Here is a 21725-nt window from a genome sequence, read left to right on the forward strand (position 1 = left end):
ACCGGATTTGTAACCCGGTCGTAAATATCCTTTAGTGACGGCAACAAATTCAGTCGTTAATAACCTTTCCTAACGACAGGTACTCCGGTCGTTGCAACACTTTTTAGCAACAAAATATACTCTTTCAACGACAATTAAAGATCTGGTCATTACTAGCTTCATTTTGTGACTAGAATTTCCTTTCCTCTACAACAACATAAATATACAAGCCAACATGTAATCCGAAAATAATCAATTATTATATAGAATTTCATAGTTAATTACAAAAGAAATAAAGTGTCCCAATGCTAAAAAACATATATCTTCCGATTATGTGAAATTATTTCTTCGGCTACTAACTCCACTGTAGCATTTACAAATTTGAACTTCAAACAGCTCCTAAAAAGAACGAGCAAGATGAACATGCATTTGCCTGTAGCTTTACACTAACTTCAATCGCCTCCATTTTAGCAGGCAAGTGACAAACAAGCTACACCCAGTAACTGCATCTTCCATGCTTCTCCCTTTTATCAAAACAAGAACATATGCAGCTATGTGAGTAAATGAAACAAAAAACATAGTATTACCAAAAGCAATGATCAAAGAACTTACAGGTAAATCCTATGTAGATAGGCAGTGGCAGAACCAGAATTTTCACTAAGTGGTGTCAAAATATAAAGAAGTAAATTCACGAAAAAGCCAAGAAGTGTCAATATGTAATATATATACATAAAAATAATTTTTTTTTACCTAGCTACACAGTGTAATTTTCCGACAAAGCTCAATTATATCCGCCAGTGTAGATAGGAACCATAAAGGTAATTGACAGTCAAATATGCATACATTAGTCCAATCACAAACAGTAGCGCAAACTCCAGGAACACATAGAGGGTGTGCTTATAAGATCCTACAGAAAAAAATAGAACATTAATAGAAAGTGAGGAAAATATATTCAACCAATCCCAATCCTTTTACCCATTAACATCTTAGAAGATTTCACAAAACCTTTATCACTTAGTTTTTGACTTTTCGGGAATAGAAAGTGAATCAAGAGACACGAGGAGCAAATGATTACTATAATTTAGACAAAGCTAGATCGAATTTAGCTTTTAACAGTTTTAAGTTGTATAGGGAAATGGAATAGTAAAAAGTTAATTATGTTGTATTCCACATCATTGACACCAAGAAGATGTTAACAGAAAAGAGTCGGGACCTAAATGATCTCTTAATTCCTCACATTATACTTTTAACCTATATGTTTGGAAAAAATAAAGCAAGGAATTCCTCAAGCTAAAGGACATGATAAACAAACTAATACAGGTATTATTTGCAAGTTTAACAATGAATACAAATGATAGAAAATCTCAACGAATCTCTTGAAGTTTAGAAACTCAGAAACTGATGGTAAATTGGTGTTGGAGAAATGGACTTTTCTACTAGCTTTTTCAAGGTAGGATTAATTCATTATCAGCTAGTCTCTGCATTGTTTGACTAGTCTAAAACTAATGTTAGGCAAATAAAATTGTTTGCTTAGACAAACAAAAAGAAACAGGTCCTAAACAAGGCTAAGCTTCCAGCAGCCCCAAGTACAATAGAACCAAACCACAACAAATGTTTCAGTTTTGAAAAAATATAAATGATTGCTCTGTTATTTAAGAGGTGCTGCCCAAAACTGACTGCTTTTAGCAAGGAGACTGACATAAAAAAAGGTACATTTAATTGTGGCAAGGAGACTGACTTAATAATGGGCCATTAAGCTAGTTTAGCACCAATGTGAATGAAGAATGAGCTATTCCAGTTTTGCTTTTGATAAAGCTTGATTTAAGAAAGATTATACTAAGTCATTTGACAGTTTTTTCTTACTTGATAGGTTATGTGGGAGACAAGAACCATTGTCATTTAGTTACATATTCTTCACATAATTGAATACCTTGTATATGCCAAACCCCCTCTCCAAAACTGCAGAAAGAATAAATACATAATTAAATAACTGTCCCTCTAAACCCAAATCTAAGCCAACTAGCAAGATATTTCGGAGATCAAGAAATACAGAAGTTGAATCCTAATAAATTCAGGGTAAACGCAAAGCAAAAAAACTCCACTAAAATTTCTTGATGTTCATTGTTAGCTTTTAATTCAGCTAAATGTCATTGGAAAAATAGAGAATTAACATGATATACAACCAGAAAGTATATATCCAAGAGCATAAAGACTTTGTGAAGAAGTAACTCACAGGAGTGGTGTTAGCTTCCTCAAGTTCATCGTCAAAATTATCAATGTCAACAACGTGGGACTCTGAGTCATAAGGTGAGAGCGACTAGATGTACCAAAAGAAAACAGAAAAGCACGACATGAACCCGCTTTTGGTTAGAATAAACCCAAACACTAGAATCTCACAAAACATTTTAGAAATGGAAATTCCAATACTCTAAGATGAGCCATTACCGAAGCAACAAACCTCAGAAAAGGTCCTGCATAGACAAGAATAATAAGAGCCATTCTCAGCAAAAAGTACCTTTGGTTGACAAACTTGATCTCCCCTCTTTGTCATGAATCCTGTCCAATATTGAAATGCAGACCTTCAAGAGAATCCTGTTGCTCGTAGGTGGAAAGATTTTCTGAATGCTACCACCAACTGATAAAACGTGTCGGCGCCCAATCAAAGTTAACATTTTCCACGTATAAGCATTTCTATGTTAACAAATGATGATATCTTAGTGTACTGCATATATAGTGAAAATTGAAAATGCCTTATTTTACCACGATAAGGGAATAGCAAACTTGAGTATTGTCTAATTGAAAAGAAAATGCACCAAACCATTGTTATCCAAAAACTTAAAGAAAACTCTTCAAAGTAAAAACGTATGGTTCCACCATTAGATTATAAATTGACGTAGACAACTCTGATATTAATAGAAATAAAGGAGGTGCATTTGTGGGGATTAAACATTTTTACATTTTCGTGGATCATCTGAACCACAATTCTAGTGTCAAAAATTAAATGGCGAGCACAGATGAAAAACAATTAGGAGTTCAATCACGGAAGATAAACCACATTAACACTCACATACCTGTTCATACTTTATCAATCAAAGGATTTTCCTTTACAGCAAGGTTGACTGATTACCTAGCGAAGGTGCTATGACTTTCCAGAATGCAACTTGCTGACGAGGCCAGCAAAACATCTTAATCGATTACCTGCAATTGGGGATTTGGCAAAGGGAAGGGACTTTTTGGCATTAAATATAAGAGATCAAATTTCGCAATTAAAGTTGGATCGTAACTTCTCCTTTTCTATCTAATAATCCTTTCATCTTTTACCAAGTAGGGATCACATACCTCTCCTTTCAGATACCTCCATCAGTACAACTATTTATTGGGCACATAATAGCCGCCTTGCTAATAACATTAAGTATCAAGAGACACACCTTAAAAGTCACAGATATTTAAGCAAATTTATATTATACTGAGTAGCATCTTTACTAACAATATGAACCTCTATGTATTAGGAAGGTGTTAGTATCCCCAAACTCCATAACGATTTGTCCCATTTAAGGGATAAATATAGTGAAATTATTAGTGAAACTGCGAGCAAAAACATCTTTGGTAAACCCCAATTATTAAGTTTAATTAACTAAAAATATTAATCAAATAATACCATTAACTCTTTCCATAGTTATATCATCAAAAAAGGCGCACAATAAGCCAGAGGAAAAAAATAAGCGACTGCTGCACATTAATCGTAATGCTCTAAAAAGCTGGATGTAATTATATAAGCAAATATGCAATTCTAAGAAAAAAACCAATATATTTGATAAATACCAAGAGAAATAACTGGAACAATAAAGGAATTCTCAATTCTACAACAGTTACAACTAGAAGTTTAGATACTTGGCAGAAAACTTAACTTGATGAGAAGGAGAACGAAACCATAAGACCACTTCAATGGAAACGGAAGATTAGTCGCAGTGAGGATTCCAGAATCGTTTGCGGTTCTTCGTGGAGTTGCTCCGTGCTCAGTAACTGTAAATTTTGTATAGAAAATAAGGGTGTTTCTTTCTTTTATTTGAGGGTTGCGGATGGTCGGTTGGGGAAAGCACAACAGAGATAACATGAGGGATTTTGCTTTTATTTGCGGTTGGGGTTGGGGGTGTGGGTGGTCTTAGTGGAGTGTTGGGAAAAACTAAGAGGGAAAGGTTAGCGCCCTTTTTCTTATTAATTAAGTGTTAACGACCGGATGTTATGCTTTTAATGGCCAAATATTATTCCCTCGTTAATATTGAAATAAAAATTGACTTTAACGACCGGAAAAAAAGTATGTCGTTATAAATATGCTTCTAATGACCGGATCCGTATCCCTCCGTTAAGAACTGGTCGTTAAAAATCTATTTTCTTGTAGTGGTCAGCGCATGTCTGCCAAAGAATTTGTTGATAAAGTAGTTGATTCTAATGACATATCTTATTCAGTGTGATAATTAGTAGTATTATATATATATATATATATAACCCATGATCAAATTAAAATGGATTTCTGGGAAGCGTACCAGGCATAAGGATGACAAACCGAATTGTTGGTTGATATGCTCAACAACACACCACAGTGGAGATTGAAAATTAATAGAGACTCATGCTGATAACGTGTTATAAAATAATAAAGCAAACAAGAACAATATTATAGGGAAAGAGAGAAGAGAGGAATTCTTTTATTTCTCTTGTTAGGGATTGATTTACAATGAAGGAGAACCTTTATATTTATAGGGGAAAAGTGACTTGATCCTAAAGTCACTAATCCTAATATTTCTCCCAAAGATAGACTTCCATAATAATAAATAATATTTATAACATTATAGTATTTATTAGCATATTGTAGGTATATTTACATATGTTATATATGTTTATAAGTAAAGTTTATATATTTACTGACTAACAGGCTAACAGCAAGTCAGCAATACAACATATACGTGTATATATATATATATATATATATATATATATATATATTATATGTATACTATATATAGTTATAAGCTATACTCCCTCTGTTTCAATTTGTTTGAACCTATTTTCTTTTTAGCCCGTGCCAAAATGAATAACCTCTTTCCTAATTTGGAAACAAATTCACTTTATGAATGATTTACAGCCACACAAATTTTCAAGGCTTATTTTGAACCACAAGTTTTAATATATATATATATATATATCAATATACTTAGGTTATATAACTCACACACACACACACACACACACACACACACACACACATATATATATATATATTAAGTTATACTACATATACCTAAAATATAGTAAGAATATACTTATATACATCAAAATACTTTACCTAAAATATAGTAAGAATATACTTATATTATAAGTATATTCTTAGTATATTTTAGTTATTTTTCAAGTATATAACTTTCTAGTTTTTAATTTAAATAGATGTATATAACTTTCAAGTATATAAGTATATTCTTAGTATATTTTAGGTATATTCCTAACTTAATATAAGTAAAAATATGAATACAAGTAAATAGAAGAAAGCTTAATGAGCCATATATTTTATTCATTCTTGGATAACATTTATTTGCAAGTTGTAGTTTTTTCAAACTTGCAAATAATACATGAGTTACAAAGAAATAATAGAATAATAATTCTCAATCATTTGGTTAATTTACCCCATATCATATTCGGCCATGGAGATGTCTTCAAAGTCTTCCATTTGGTCCAGTCTACTTGCTATCAAATCTTCAATCTCTTCCTCTTCGCCTTCCTCCACTTCTAAGTTTTGGTTACGTCGCTCCGATCTAATCCAATCACGAATGCACACTAGTACTTGCAAGCTAAAGCCGGGCAATGAGTGTCTATGGTCTCCAATTTGTTGTCTTCCTTGGCTAAATGCACTCTCCGAATCCACGGTTGATACTTGAACCGTAAGGGTATCTCGAGCCATTCTTGAGAGTATCGGATGATTTGCCTTGTATTTCTTCCACCATGCTAAGACATCCAACTCATCTAGTTCCTTGATATCCACATTTGACTGCATCAAATAAAAGTTATATTCATCAAAGTTTGCACTACAAGAAGGAGTTGGCTATAAATGTAAAACTTTTAAATGCGACAAACCCGACAATCCCTTTTTGCTACTTTGAGAAGTAGTAGGGCGTGGAGCAACGGGTGTAGCATGTTCTTCCAAATTAGAATAATGAGTAAAATTTTTTTTAAACTCGTCATCATTAGCGAGTTCGGCTTCAGCTAAAGATGGTTGAACTCCCTCTTCAATTTCTAAAAATGTATAAATTTGACCAACCAATGCTTTAGTATAAGACACATTTAAACAAGAAAAGAAAACCCAATATAAATAAAGTTGGGATGGGAAAAAAATACTTCTTAAATTTTGTTGTCATATAAAAAATAGTCGCTTGATAACCGGGTTTATATTTATACTCTTGTAAAACTCTAGCTATTTCCGGTAAGTAGGCTAAAATTCCGGTTACCGTGGAATTGTTTAGAAAAAACAAGATTTGCATTATAAATTTTTTCTAAGAGTTCAACACATTCCTTAACATCTTCCCAATGCGTAAAATTTAACCAATCATCATTATTAATATTATATTTGTTGTGAACTTGTTGTATGGGAATCCTATACTCATATGCTTGTTGTAGCAAAATGTAAGTGTAGTTCCACCTAGTCTCAATTTCTACTTGAATTTTTCTATGTCTAAGGTTATTTTCCACACAATAATTCTTAAAATCTCTAAGTCTTCCCCTATTAGCATTACAAAAAAGAAACGCAATCGCATCTCTAACTTTTTGAATAGAACCGTCAAAACACACAAGACCATCTTTAACAATTAAGTTTAAAATGTGACAACTACATCTCACATGAAAAATATTTTTTAGCGGAGGGTTTAATTCTCTTTTTAAAAGATCAATTGCCTTTGTATTATTAGAAGCATTATCTAAAGTAATACAAAGTGTTTTTCTATAAATGTTAATAAATCTCATAATAGTAGACATTGAATCCGCTAAATTTTTTCCATCGTCACGACCTTTTCCTTCATCATATAAAAAAGATATAATTCTTTTTTGCATAACCCAATTGTCATCAACCCAATGACATGTAATAGCAAAAAAATCTAACTTGTTAAGACTAAGACCTAAATCAGCGGTAAGAGAAACATTACAATTTAAATAATTAAATACATGACGCAAATAAAATCTACATTTTTTATACAAATCTATAACATCCGCTCTACAAGTACTTCTAGGAATACCTTCAAATAACGGATTATAATAACGTTGAATGTAAGCAACAAACCCCAAACCCGAAGGAAAGGAAAATGGTAAACAATCATAAGCTATCATTTTAGCTATTTCTACACGCTCTTTTTTCTTGTCATACTTAAAATTTTTACCAGTTCGTGGGTCTGTCGTCATTTGAATACCCCCCACATTTGAACCTGTTTGCTCTCCCCAAACATCCATATGTTTCTTTTTCATATGACCATTTAGTGTGCGCGTTCCACCATCTTTACTAGTTTCTTGCTTAAAAACAAATATTTGTCCACATAGGGTACATTTAGCTGTTTGGCTTTCCCTATCCTTAGTCATAAATTTTCAAATTTTAGCTGTTGGCTTACAAGTTCTAGGCGGTTTGTCTTGTGTATATGATTGTGCAGGACATATATCTCCTATGGGATTTTCGGTGGCTTGTGTTTCATCATCATCATCATCATCATCAATTTCATTAAAAGTGTCAGTATAATGTTGTTGCATTGCCTCATGACCTAAAAGTGGATTATTTCCATCAACATCAATACCGAAATTAGGTGTTTCTTCCACAAATGTTTCATTATTAAGCCCACCCCTAACAATACCACTACTACCGGCACCACGTCTAAATATTTTCGCCATTATTAAATAGAATTAATTTAAATCACACTCAAATAAATCACAAGAAAATAAATTGCAACAAATTAAATTGTGAAAAATAAAGATAGAGTTAGAACGAAGGTACTAAATTGCCGGACTAATTTTCAACAAAGTGAAGGCGGCTAGAATTGCAAATCCACCAAAGCTACTTCGGATTGTTGCAAAATCACCAACTCCACTAACAATATTATAATTGCAAAATTAATAATTGAAACTATAATAAGACTTTATAATATTTATTTGAGAGAAATTTAAAGTGGCTAATTGTTGCAAAGTAACTATAATTGAGAGATTGAGATTTGAGAGAAAAAGAAGAGTGAATTGGTGTGGATTAAAATGAAATTAGAGAGGGGTTTATATAGGGGTGGGGGATGGGTTAAAGTGTTAAAAAAATGTTTGGGGGGTTGGGGGGGGGGGGGGGGGACAAAAAATGGGTTTGGGACCGTTTGGCAACGGCCATTTTTGCAAATGGACCGTTGCCCAACGGTCCAAATTAGCAGCCCAACGGCTACAATTTTTTTTTTAATTCGATCGGTTTAACAAGTTCGGTTCTGATTTTACCTGTTTAATCGATTCCAGTTCCAAAAATATAGAAACCGGACCGGTAGTTAATATAGGGTTAACCGGAACAGGTTAACCGATTCAACCGGTTTTGATTTTACCGGTCCGGTTACCGGGTTGAACCGATTAACCCGAACCGGTTGACGGGTTTAGTCCTCGATAACACCCATTTCTCCACTTCTCTTCTCTTCTAACATAGTCCTAGCAAATTAAATATACTATATTTGTTTTTACTTATTATTATTGACCAAAGAAATTTACTTTAGAGAAATCTTCAAATTTTCATGTACTTTCTACTTTTCAATGTCATATATTCAAACATGGAAAGTTAATAGAGTTAATTAAGTATACTATAATTTATTCTCATTTGCCCAACAAAAAAGAGGGGAAGTATTTGTGATCTTATTATAATACTCATCATCTAGAGCACTAATATACATAACAGTTACTTTTGGCAAGAAAGGCTTATTACTAATTATTCAGATAAATACAATTTGTTAGTGTCGTGTGAACTTGCTCTTCAAGAGCATTTGGCGGAGCTCGACGGCATCAATCTGATTAGCTTGATTTTCAGGCCTGTAATAACCTGTTACGGGGTCAGGTATCCATGGTGATTTGGGAGCTGATTCTTCTTTCAAGTTGTTCATCATCATGTTGCTCACCCCACCATCTTCTCTAATTCCTTTGCTTTCTGTCGCTGCCACTGCATATCCCTTCCTACTAAATGTAGCAAAAAAAAAAAAAGATCTTTTTGCCTCATCTCAATCAAAAATCAACTTTTCTTTTAACTTTTGGAAAGCAAAAGAATCGTACTGGAGAGCATCAGTGGTCAATCACCCGAGAAAATTCAAAATATAAAGAAGTAAGCACAGAAAAAAGTCAACGAAAATCAACATAAAATCTACTCCCTCCGTCCTCCGTCTCAATTTATGTGACACAGTTAGAATTTCGAGAGTCAATCAAGTTTTTTATTGATCGGAATTTCTTTATATGTCTTTTAAATATTTTAGGTTATTAATTATTGTGATTTATATTACTTTTCATATAGGTTTCAAATATATAGATTTTATTTCAAAAAACTTAAAATTTTTATGTCTGAATTCACGGTTAAAGTTTAGAAGTTGACTCTCGAAATTTCAACCGTGCCACATAAATTGGAACGGAAGAGTATATACATAATTTTTCATTGTATATTTTCCGTCGAATGAAATATCAATTGACTCCCTTAAATAAGGTTAGCTGCGGCCCTGGGGAGTATAAGATTGAAAAGCATAGTTACCTGCATACAACAAGAGAGACTCTATCAGAAAAGAGCTTAACGTTGGAAAAAGAGCGAGCCATTATTGTCCAAATGATACGCCAAAGAGTAGAGTGGTAATAAGAAAAGAGGATATAATATGAGTTGTTTCTGTTGAGAGTTTTGGATGGAAGAAGAGGTAGCCATATTTATAAGCAGCGGAAATAAGAGGCCAACAGTTTTTTATTTCAGCGCTGTTGGGTTTGTCAAAATTAGTTTTGAAATGTGAGAAAAGGTCTACTTGGTTCTGACATGTAGCGCCGTTTTCTACTTTTCTTCAAACACCAATTTTCCTGATAATTAACTTCCCAACTTGTAAAGCGAATTTATTTCTTGTAGAAAATTCATTTCACAAGTACATGATCAGCATCTTAATTAGTCCAACTCAAATTTCTTAGATTTGCAAAATTAATGGAGTATTAGTTTGAAATGTCAACCAGTCAAAACTTAACAAATCAAACTTGAAATGACCATATAGGAGTAAGTAATAGTACTAAAAGTTTATATTCGTTTGGATGGTTGATATCTTGGTGAATAAGGAAGAAGAAAGAAAAGACTATGTTGTTTGAATAAAGAAGTCATGTTTGCTTATGAATTGAAGTAGAAATATAACGGAGGTAGTATCTGATTTGTTTTTTAACCACCTATTGCTTAATTACACAACTGATTTTTGAACTGAAATTCTTAAAAAATTTTTCCAGAAATTCGTTTCTCTAACGACTTTTGGTTGAACTTTCTTTTTGTTGAAAATTTTGAAAAGTTCAGTTAAAAAAAATAAAGAAGAAACTTTTGAAAAGATTTTCCAAACCTTTTCCCTATTTTTGAAGCAAATGCCACCATTTAGTCACCTTTTATTGGCCACGACTGCACATCTAATATTAGAAACAAAACTCCTGGACATTTTAGGCGCACCTACTAATTAGACTGAGAGGTAAAAAAGTTTTTGGTTGAAGGTTTGATATTTATAGGTCAGGTGAGAAAAGTTACTACTAAGCCCGTTTGGATTGGCTTATAAGTTGTCTATAAGCTGTTTTCAGCTTTTTTGAGTGTTTGACTGGCCAACTTAAAGCCATTTTGTGCTTAAAATAAGCCCAAAAAATTAATTAAGCCCGTTTAGCTTAACTTATCTAAAACAGCTTATAGGCTGAAAACAGCTTATAAGCAAAAAAAAAATAAGTTGGCCTACTCTAACTTATTTTTTTTTAGCTTATAAGCTGCTTTTTTTCAGCCCATCCAAACAGGCTATTCTTTTTCAATATTTAAAATGCACATCAGCGGAAAAGAATGTACATAAGAAACCAATTAAGTAGGCGTTTGGCCATAAGAATTATTCACTTTATTCCGGATTTTGTTTTTTTGACTTTTCAGCGTTTGGCTATAAGACCATATACCGATATATCCATTTTTTATTTATTGAATCAAACAAAAAATTAGTGTTATATAATCCAAGAATTATTAATTCCAGTATTATGATTCCAACATTACAATTCTAGCATAATAATTTAATTGCAATATGTGTACATTTCCCCCCTTTCAAATGGTCATCCGTTATATTTTAATTGTGACTTTCCATTTAACTCCAAGAAATCAGACGAATATTAACTTTGATTGCTTTCTATCATTTCAAGCTTGATGTGTTGAAAAGTTCTCAACTAACCTTTTTACTTGTTGACATTTCAACCTAATACTCTATTGATTTTGCAAATCTTGGGGAATTAAAGGAATTTGTGTTGTACAAAGATATACATGTTGAGGAACTTTCTTCGGGACGAATTTTCTGCAAGAAATAAATTCACTCAGCAAGTTTAATAGTCAATTAGGACTAGGTCTGCGTGACTATCAAACATGTCAAGACCAAGTAGACCTTTCTTCACATTTCAACACTTTTGACAAATCTAACAGCGCCATTAAGATGAAACTAAAGCCCCCTGTTTCTCTTTTATTTCCTCTGTTTAAGAAATTTATCTGCAAATTATAAAACACTCCACGAAGTTATGGCACCGATTGTCTAGCTTATGAATTAGTTATTGGCTCATAGGAGCCATAAGCAGACTACTCTTATTTTTTTTTTTATAACTGTGGTGTTCGGATTCAAAGACGAATCTAGGAATTGAACTTTATGGATTTAGATTCGTAATTTTATCATTTTCATCAAATTTACTGGGCTCACAATATATTATTTACACATATTTAGTGAATTTTTTAACACATATGTATAGCCCAAGCCAAAACCTTCAGTGGTGGAGCCAGAAATTTCTTCAAAGGTGTTTGAATTTTGAAGAAGTAATATATATATATATATATATATATATATATATATATATATATATATATATATATATATATATATATATATATAATGGAATCTAGTGCATCTAGTTCTAGTCCGTTCCAAAGAACAACTCCTGAACAATACACCAGTACAAGAAATATACCTAGAAGAAGAGTTTTTAGAACAGCAGGAGAACTCGTAGAAAAGGTAAAACCATCCGAAAAAAAGAATGCTTATAGAAGAACCTATTACTCTCCAAGAAGGAGGTAATAAAAGTAAAATATTAAACATAGCGGCTCATGATCCACAGAATTCAGTAATAGACCTTTGGAAAGGAATAATAGTAGCAGACTACATAAAAACTTATAATGACACAGATCCAGAAACAATGTATAAATATCTAGAGACATTTTTAGGAGAATCAACAAAGACTTTATGGGAAGCATACAAAGAAAATTTCCCAATGGAATTTCAACACTTAGGATCCATGGGAGCAAACCCATATAACTTTACTAACAAAATACATACTTTAATTACAGGAGAAGACCCAAATAGTGGATTACTAGTATTACAAAGAAATGCAGTAATAAAATTAGAACAATTAAGTATAAGTAGTTGGTTTCATATTAATTTTTTTTGAATGATTATTTTTACTGTTGTACTATTAGCGGAAATGCTTTTGATCAAGAGTTAGGTAAAAAAATATTTAATAAATTATCAGGAGCCTTAGGAAGAGAAATAGAAGACAGATGGAATAACAGAGATGGAGTGGTACAAAACCCTAATCTAAAATGGTCAATAGGACATATAATACAATATATATATATATATATATATATATATATATATATATATATATATATATATATATATATATATATATATAAAGGGTTTTCAATATGTAATACATATCTATAATACGTAATAATTGATATGTCTACATGATATAATTTTCGGCAAAGGGTGTTCGGTTGAACACCCTTGCTGGGCTGTGGCTCCGCCACTGCAAAACCTATGGGTTTAAATGAACCTATAGCTTGTAAGTTGGATACGCACCTGTTCGGGCAAGCTTGTGTGCATTTTAACTAATTTTATGAGTTATTTCGCACTAACACATATATTGGATAGCTCTCTTCACCAAGACTTGGACATATGAGGATAAATCATGTGTATTTTTACAAGCGGACTACTAATGTTAAATTTAGTAGGCATTTGGACATGAGATTTCATCTCATGAGATAAAATCAGCATTTGGACATGCGATTTCATCTCATGAGATGAAATCCCAAATCATCCAAAAATGCATGATTTGGGATTTCAAATCATGATCTCAAAATTTTCAAATGTAAGACTTGATCCATAAGTTTATATTTTGTAAAAAAAAAGACCCATAAAATTTTTAAATGTAACAATGTTGGTTCATCTTCTTGGTCATCTGATCGGGAAATGCATGCTCGGCGTGAAGAGATTGTTCGTATCATGTGGGAGGATTATATTAAAAGTAGTTACATTACTATTCATGTTAAAGTTTATTTTTTAATGGACTGAAGTTTGATCAATTTATGTTGTATTTTTTAGAAAGGTCTTAGTAGCGTATTAATTTTATTATGTACTATGACTTGCTCATTTGGTAAGATTGTATAATAATTGAGAAAGTTTTGATGGTTTTCACTACTTGTGGGGTTTTTATGCCTATAAGAAAAAATGCAACTTAAGAAATCCAAATTGCATATCCAAATAGGATTTCATCTCATGATTTCAAATCATGTCCAAACGGCTCCTTAGTTCAAACAACTGCAAACAACTGCATACATAGTGATGACATATACTAAGTATCTTTTAACATAGAAGCGAGAAACAAGTTTTATTATTGTTATAACATGATAAAGGCAAATAAGTCTTGCTATCAGTTTCTATGGGAAATTTCAGCAACTAATTATTTAAAAGCCCAGAAGATTGTATTCTTGCAATATACCAAAAACATTTACATCTTTTATTGTTATTGTTGCATTTTTTTCATTTATTAAGAGCTGTTCTAACGAAATAAATGCTTCCATTTAATATTTTCCACCAATTAGTTCTGGAATGTTTATTAGTTCCGAAAGCACAACTTGGAAATACTAAAATTCTCTTCTGTCAGGATTTTACAAGTATTCATTTGGAAATATCATGAAAAAGAAGAAATCGGGGGGCTAAAGAGAACCAATTGTATAACAGAAAAAGAACAGTGTATTATTACTGGAGTTTAACTTCTATACACAAATTACATGAGAATTTTTGCACTAAGCAGGTTTGTAACCTGAAATTAAGATAAGATCAGTTACTAGGTTAAACAACGCCGACAACATAAAAATTCTTTATATTGACAGTGTACACAAAAGTTACTTCCTTATTAATGTGTGATAGCACGTGTATTTGGTAAACGATGACACCAGGCGAGTTGGCATATCTGGAGACCACAACGACTCGGGACATATTATAGCTGTCTCCCATTTCTGTCAAATCCCGTCACATCCACCCACTCCAGTCAGAGCGCCATAACGCACATGGGCATGGTGACTTCTGCATAATCTTGTCATCATGACTTGTAGGGTAGGATAGCCTAGTTCGGGTCTATATAAACAAAAGGCTGAGGAAGAAAGAGGAGCAGGCAAGACCTGGGACTTCCCCCACCACTTTGTAATACTGTCACTAGATTATTAATGGAGAGATTCATGGAAGTTAGTCCGGGGGCATTCTTGAGGTCATTTTTGTTATTCTTATTCCTTATTCGCCGCGTTTATACTTGCCATTACTCCGAAACGGACTCACAGATAAGAGTTCTCGGGATCGGATACGACCCACTTGTCTTCAAACCCTTAGAAAACAAATCTCTAACTGATTTTTTGGTCAAACCCGATTTCACCGGAAAACAGCATGATTAAGGCAAGTGAGACTTGCTATCGGTACTTACTGAAATGAAAGCAAGGAGAAAGATTGTAATTCACTTTGCAATACATCAAGAAAAAGAAAACCAGTTCTGAGATCAACTTCATTAATTAATCAGACCAGAAGATTTCCATTAAACCCCGCTTTGGGTCTTTTTCAGAAATACCCAAAGCTTCCCACACAACTTCAGAAGCATCGACTATATTATTCTTACACCCTCTACTTGTGTCACATTCATCAACAACCATGGCTTGTGTACTCATCCCATTATTTGCATAGATATAGTAATATTTTCAAAACAACATCTCCCTTTGCTGTAACATCCAGTGGATAAAGCCACCACTGGAATCGAGTTATCGTAATATTTGCCACTACATTCTGATGGACCGCCACCTGAACCGCCTTTCTCAAAGTCATTGATTGTTAGCATTGCCTTTATGCCATCATTTGGCTTGTACTTTTCAGCCTCCACCATTAATGTGTTACTACAAGCCAATGAAACAACAATCAAGAAAGCAACAAAATGAACTAGGCTGAAATAATTAATTCTCTTGTTCATTTTTGCACTTAGTAATTTCAACCAAAGTGTTTAATAGTTTTATTACAATTTGGTGCTTTTTGTGGTGGAGAGTTGATAGAATTGCTTAGGTATTTATAGAAAGATTTGCCGACCAACAATACTTGGAATGTAAATAGAGGTGGTCATGTAAATCCAGCCCATGGAAAACAATGGGGGTAAGAATAATACTAGCAAGAAAAGAATATCACAAGAATAACAACTTTTACTAGGAAAATTTTGGCTCTATTAGATACATCGATCATACAAGTAAAATATGTTGCAACTCTATTGTTTGTTTGTGTTGTCGATGTGACATCCTTGAAATTTTAGGTTGTTTTAAACATAGTAAATTTTTAAAAAGATTTGAAAGTGCTTTCAGTTAACTCCTTTGTTATTCAAAGTTGGTTACATCCAATGTCTTCACGAGGCTATCTTACAAAAACAACTCTTGGAGCAACCCCCCTCTAATCCGAAATTTCGAAATTCAAGTTTTTGCATTTGAGCGTTGGATATATGTATCAGTCCATGGAAGAGCGAAAGGGTCACCCCACTAATTAATTCCCAAAAATCTATCAAATTTAAAAATTTGCAATCTTTTAGAAACAAACTAAAAAAATGTCTTATAAAGTGAAACCAATGGAGTAAATTAAAAGAATCGATGTAGACCGATTTTGTATTGAAGAGAGAATCGGTTATCGATCAAATCATTGACCCCATTAAGAAAAGTTTCGTAAGAATAGATTCACAAGACAGGTCTGCCGTCTGTGTAGAAAAATGATAACAAATCATCGGGATTTGAAATGGACGGGCAAAACTTACATTGTTATAATAATTATCAAACTGTATTTCAAAAACGTTGAAACCTTAAAAAATAATTTCTGAAACCAGAAAACAGAAACTGGACAGAATCTGGAAAAACCAGTAGAAAACGAAAACAGAAACTGGAAAAGTAAGAACAGTCTCTGAAAAAAATTTAAGAATTAAAATCGAGCCCATTGAATGCACAGTATGTCCTTAAGGAAATTATTCCCCTCAAGTACCCGAGGTTAATGGAATATATCCTCCCAAGATAGAACGATCTTACTCACCGGTGTATCGGCACCTAAAACAACGACGTCAACGAACCACTCAACAACAGTAAACTACACCGGAATTTATTTGTGCAGAAGAAAAAGAAGTTTTGAAGTTCAGAAAATTTACAAGGAAAATTCGAAGGAATCAAACGAATTTATAGCCATGGAAGTACTGTTTCTGAAGGTTTGCAACCCTTCTGAACAGTCACTTTAAAAACGGTGGGAAATTTAAATAACATATGGGAAAGAACCGGGTCGCGGGTCAGACATGCGGATCCGGGTCACTAACGGGTAGGATTGGATAAGTTAATTAATTAATTAACTAATTAATAATTAATTAAATAATTAAAATTAAAGAAAATTTGGTCCAAAAAGATTATCAATCAATCAGATCATTTGACCAAATTTAAATCCAAATCCGAATCCGAGCCGAGCGACAACGACGTCGCGAGGGGAGACCCTCTTCTTAACCCTTTAGCAACAAGAAGGAGTACTTCTACTTTTAAGTAGGAGAACTTTTCTTTCCACTACCAATGAGGGACAAATGCTCATTTTATAAAGTAAGAGGAACAACTCATTTTCTCTCCACTTCTTTTCCCTCCATTTCCCATTCAATCTATCATTTAAACCCAACAATCCCCCACATGAATGGGGAATGACTATAAGATAAAGGAATGCACGGACAAGTGTGTAATTTACAAGCAAGGATTAATTTCATCTGGATAAGTAGGTTTCCCTTTGAACTTTCCGTAGTGAACATATTTCGGATATACTCGGTCAATTGGTAGATTTGATATCTTTGAACCGTCGATCTTTGGTGTATACCTAGACAACCACATGTCACACAATCAATCCTTTACTGTCTATAGTTCTTACGGTTGTGTTCGTTTCAGCCATGAACACCTCCTGGTTTCATGAGTGTATAGAGAATGGGCTTCTTACAATCATCCTCTTTGAAGCGGCTTACACTTCACACTCACATAGGTGATTCCTAAACGTGTTATCGCGTAGATACACTATTTGGTCAAACCTGCCAAACTTAGAAACCATTAAAAAACTTAAGCTTTATTAATTCGTTAAAAAAAAACCTTAGCGTTTTATCCTTATTCCTGAACATTGTCTTCATCACGAGAATGGATTGAGTTATTTGAAAATGTCGAACCGTCAGTCACAACTTTGTTTGATCTCTTTGAACCTAGCTCTTGGGATCTCCAGTCTGCTAGGTAGAGTTACCGCCATGATGACTTGTCCTTAGCCTTAAACCCATTCCCTTAGATGATCTTTCAACCGCCTCTCTAGATAGGCCTTTTGTTAGCGGATCTGATATGTTATCTTTTGACTTTACGTAGTCAATAGTGATAACACCACTAGAGAGTAGTTGTCTAACGGTATTGTGTCGCCGTCGAATGTGATGCAATTTTCTGTTATACATAACGCTCCCTGCCCTACCTATTGCCGCTTGGCTATCACAATGTATACATATAGGTGCCACAGGTTTGGGCCAAAATGGAATATCTTCCAAGAAATTTCGGAGCCATTCAGCTTCTTCACCGGCCTTGTCTAAAGCTATAAATTCAGATTCCATTGTAGAGTGGGCGATGCATGTCTGTTTTGATGATTTCCAAGACACTGCTCCTCCACCAACGGTGAAAACATATCCATTCGTGGATTTAACTTCAGATGATCCGGTGATCCAGTTTGCGTCACTATATCCCTCAATTACTGCGAGATATTTATTATAATGCAAAACATAGTTTTGGGTGTGTTTCAAATACCCCAAGACTCGTTTCATTGCCATCCAATGAGTTTGATTGGGATTACTCGTGAATCGACTCAGCTTGCTAATAGCACATGCTATATCTGGTCGTGTACAATTCATAATATGCATCAAACTTCCCAAAACTCGTGCATAGTCCAATTGTGAGTCACTTTCACCTTCATTCTTTTGAAGTGCAAAACTTACATCAATTGGAGTCTTTGCAACATTGAAATTTAAATACTTGAACTTGTTCAAGTACCTTTTCAATATAATGTGACTGGGATAATGCTAGACCTTGTGGAGTTTTATGGATCCTAATTCCTAAGATCAAATCAGCAACCCCTAAGTCTTTCATGTCAAATTTGCTAGCGAGCATACGCTTCGTAGCATTTACATCGGCAATATCTCTACTTATTATCAACATGTCATCAACATATAAACAAACAATGACTTCATGATTTGGAGTATTTTTAATGTAAACACATTTGTCACATTCATTAATCTTAAATCCATTTGCCAACATTGTTTGGTCAAATTTCACATGCCATTGTTTGGGTGCTTGTTTAAGTCCATAAAGTGACTTAGCAAGTTTGCACACTTTCCTTTCTTTACCAGGAACCACAAAACCCTCAGGTTGTTCCATGTAAATTTCTTCCTCCAATTCTCCATTTAAGAAAGCTGTCTTGACATCCAGTGCCACTAACACCCGAATAGATGTTATTCTTGTTACCGGCGAGTATGTGTCAAAGTAATCAAGGTCTTCTTTTTGTCTATAACCTTTGACCACAAGTCTTGCCTTATATTTGTCAATAGTGCCATCAACTTTCATTTTCCTTTTAAAAATCCATTTTGATCCTAAAGGTTTATTTCCAGGAGGAAGATCAACCAATTCCCATGTATGGTTGTTCAAAATTGATTCAATCTCACTATTGACTGCCTCTTTCCAAAATGCTGAATCTAAAGATGACATCGCTGCTTTAAATGTTTGAGGTCATTTTCAAGCAAAAATGTCACAAAATCTGGTCCAAAGGAAGTAGATGTCCTTTGATGTTTGCTACGCCTTGGATCCTCTTCACTTAGTGTACTTTCCTTTGGTTCTTCCCGCGGTCGTTTAGATCGTTCACTTGACGACTCACATTCAGTTTTATACGGATAAATGTTTTCAAAGAATTCAGCATTATCTGATTCAATTACCGTATTAACATGAATTTCGGGATTGTCCGATTTGTGAACCAAAAACCGACAAGCTTTGCTGTTTGTAGCATAGCCAATAAAAACACAATCCACAGTTTTTGGTCCGATTTTTACCCTTCTAGGAAAAGGAACTTGGACCTTTGCTAAACACCCCCACACTTTGAAATATTTCAAGTTGGGTTTTCTTCCTTTCTATAGTTCATATGGAATAGATTGTGTTTTGCTGTGGGGCACCCTGTTGAGTATTCGATTAGCTATAAGGATAGCTTCCCCCCACAAGCTTTGCGGTAAACCAAAACTTATTAATAAAGCATTCATCATCTCCTTTAATGTTCGGTTTTTCCTTTCCGCAATTCCATTTGATTGTGGTGTGTAGGGGGCAGTAGTTTGATGAATAATCCTATATTCTAACATATCTCTGCAAAAGGGGATTCGTATTCTCCACGCCTATCACTTCTAATCATTTTTATCTTTTTGTTCAATTGGTTTTCCACTTCGTTTTTGTATTGCTTAAATGCATCAATTGCTTTATCCTTACTATTAAGCAAATACACATAACAATATCGAGTGCAATCGTCAATAAAAGTTATAAAATATTTTTTCCCACCGCGAGATGGTATTGACTTCATATCACATATATATCTGTGTGGATTAAGTCTAAAGGATTTGAACTCCTATAAATAGACTTATATGGATGTTTAACAAACTTAGATTTAACACAGATTTCACATTTTGATTTATTACACTCGAATTTAGGCAATACTTCTAGATTAATCAATTTTCGCAAGGTTTTGTAGTTGACATATCCTGAACGAACATGTCATAAATCATTTGACTCCAATAAGTAAGACGAAGCTGAATTCTTATTAATACTGTCAACAACCATTACATTGAGTTTGAAAAGGCCCTCGGTGAGGTAGCCCTTTCCTATGAACATATCATTCTTACTTATTACAATTTTCTCACTAACTAGCACGCACTTAAACCTGTTTTTGATGAGTAGTCCGGCTGAAACTAAATTCTTTCTAATTGTTGGAACGTGCAGAACATTGTTGAGAGTCAGCACCTTGCCGGAAGTCATCTTCAGAAGTATCTTCCCATATCCTTCAACCTTGGCTGTTGCAGTATTTCCCATAAATAGTTCCTCTTCGGGTCCAGCGGGAACATAGGCTGCAAATGTTTCTTTTACAGCGCAAACATGTCGAGTGGCACCAGAATCAAACCACCACTCCTTTGGGTTTCCAACCAAATTGCACTCCGATAGCATTGCACACAGATCATCCATGTCATCATTTTTCTCCACCATATTGGCTTGTCCCTTTCCCTTGTCCTTTTTCGGGAGACGACAATCTGGGGCTTTGTGGCCAGCTTTCCCAAAATTATAGCAATTGCCCTTGAATTTTTTCTTGTTCTGCTCCTTACTCTTTCCAAAAGGTTTCTTCCTTTTCTTATTCTTTCGAGCAGCTTCTTCAACGATGTTCGCTCCCATAATTGTTGAATTTCCATGCGACTTCTTTTCAGCTGTTTTGTTATCTTCCTCAATTTTGAGACGAATCACAAGATCTTCCAACTTCATTTCCTTGCGCTTGTGCTTTAGATAATTTTTGAAATATCTCCACAAAGGAGGCAACTTTTCAATCATTGCAACCACTTGAAATGCTTCGTTAACTACCATGCCTTCAGTAATAAGGTCATGAAAAATAAGTTGAAGCTCTTGAACTTGGGTTCCAACGGTTCTGCTGTCTATCATTTTATAGTCTAGAAACTTAGTAACCACAAATTTTTTCAAGCATGTGTCTTCAGTCTTATACTTCTTCTCAAGTGCATCCCACAATTCTTTAGAATTTTTCATAGCACTGTAGACATTGTACAAATCATCCTCCAAAGCACTTAGGATGTAGCCCTTGCATAGAAAATCCGCCTGTTTCCACGCCTCAGCAATCATAAATTTTTCATTGGCCGGCATATCAGCAGCAGGCATAGGAGGGTCTTCGTTGGTGAACTTCTGCATACTAAGAGTGGTAAGACAAAAGAACACCCTTTGCTGCCATCCTTTGAAGTTGGCTCCAGAAAATTTCCTCGGTTTTTCCGCCGGTGGCACAGCAGTTCGGCTTGTTGCCGCAACAGTCGCAGAAGTAGTAGCGCTTTCAGTTGCCATTTCTTTTCACTGT

General features: G+C 34.1%; 3 protein-coding genes across 22 annotated transcripts; all 3 read right to left on the minus strand.

Moving 5' to 3' along the window:
• Positions 1-217: 217 nt before the first annotated feature.
• On the minus strand, positions 218-4173 carry LOC132635520 (uncharacterized). 18 transcript variants are annotated; one of them, XR_009580601.1, is made up of 4 exons: positions 3888-4173; positions 3051-3177; positions 2213-2614; positions 218-1938 (listed from the first exon to the last, which is right to left on the minus strand). XR_009580601.1 is itself a non-coding variant. In XM_060351956.1 (4 exons), the coding sequence occupies exons 2-4, from the start codon at positions 3056-3058 to the stop codon at positions 765-767; spliced, it is 306 nt and encodes a 101-aa protein (XP_060207939.1). In that variant the 5' UTR covers positions 3059-3177; positions 3888-4173; the 3' UTR covers positions 218-764. The 18 variants fall into 18 exon arrangements, 3 of the variants coding, with proteins under 3 accessions (XP_060207939.1, XP_060207940.1, XP_060207938.1); XR_009580599.1 differs by having other exon boundaries at positions 2213-2296; positions 2495-2614; positions 3051-4173; XR_009580596.1 differs by having other exon boundaries at positions 218-886; positions 1910-1938; positions 2213-2296; positions 2495-4168.
• Positions 4174-8852: 4679 nt separating this feature from the next.
• Positions 8853-10154, minus strand: LOC132635523 (protein SENESCENCE-ASSOCIATED GENE 21, mitochondrial-like). Of its 3 annotated transcripts, none has more exons than XM_060351959.1 (2): positions 9752-9912; positions 8853-9189 (listed from the first exon to the last, which is right to left on the minus strand). In XM_060351959.1, the coding sequence occupies exons 1-2, from the start codon at positions 9811-9813 to the stop codon at positions 8970-8972; spliced, it is 282 nt and encodes a 93-aa protein (XP_060207942.1). In that variant the 5' UTR covers positions 9814-9912; the 3' UTR covers positions 8853-8969. The 3 variants fall into 3 exon arrangements, 2 of the variants coding, with proteins under 2 accessions (XP_060207942.1, XP_060207941.1); XM_060351958.1 differs by having other exon boundaries at positions 8853-9192; XR_009580602.1 differs by having other exon boundaries at positions 9122-9284; positions 9752-10154.
• A 5074-nt stretch (positions 10155-15228) lies between these two features.
• On the minus strand, positions 15229-15528 carry LOC132637265 (putative ripening-related protein 2). The gene has a single exon (XM_060354376.1). It carries the CDS (start codon positions 15526-15528, stop codon positions 15229-15231), a length of 300 nt encoding a protein of 99 aa, XP_060210359.1.
• Between the last annotated feature and the right edge of the window lie 6197 nt (positions 15529-21725).

This window comes from Lycium barbarum, chromosome 4, assembly GCF_019175385.1.
Source record: "Lycium barbarum isolate Lr01 chromosome 4, ASM1917538v2, whole genome shotgun sequence".
Taxonomy (NCBI): Eukaryota; Viridiplantae; Streptophyta; class Magnoliopsida; order Solanales; family Solanaceae; genus Lycium; species Lycium barbarum.

What these genes read in the sequence shown, in the direction of transcription:
- LOC132635520 (XM_060351956.1), bottom strand. An exon ending in ATCAAGTTTGTCAACCAAAG is followed by an intron (nt 887 to 2,494) that starts GTACTTTTTGCT and finishes TTTTTTCTGTAG; the next exon opens with GATCTTATAAGCACACCCTC.
- LOC132635523 (XM_060351958.1), bottom strand. Translation starts at nt 9,813, where the DNA reads ATGGCTCGCTCTTTTTCCAACGTTAAGCTCTTTTCTGATAGAGTCTCT. An exon ending in GTCTCTCTTGTTGTATGCAG is followed by an intron (nt 9,193 to 9,751) that starts GTAACTATGCTT and finishes TGCTACATTTAG; the next exon opens with TAGGAAGGGATATGCAGTGG.
- LOC132637265 (XM_060354376.1), bottom strand. Translation starts at nt 15,528, where the DNA reads ATGAACAAGAGAATTAATTATTTCAGCCTAGTTCATTTTGTTGCTTTC.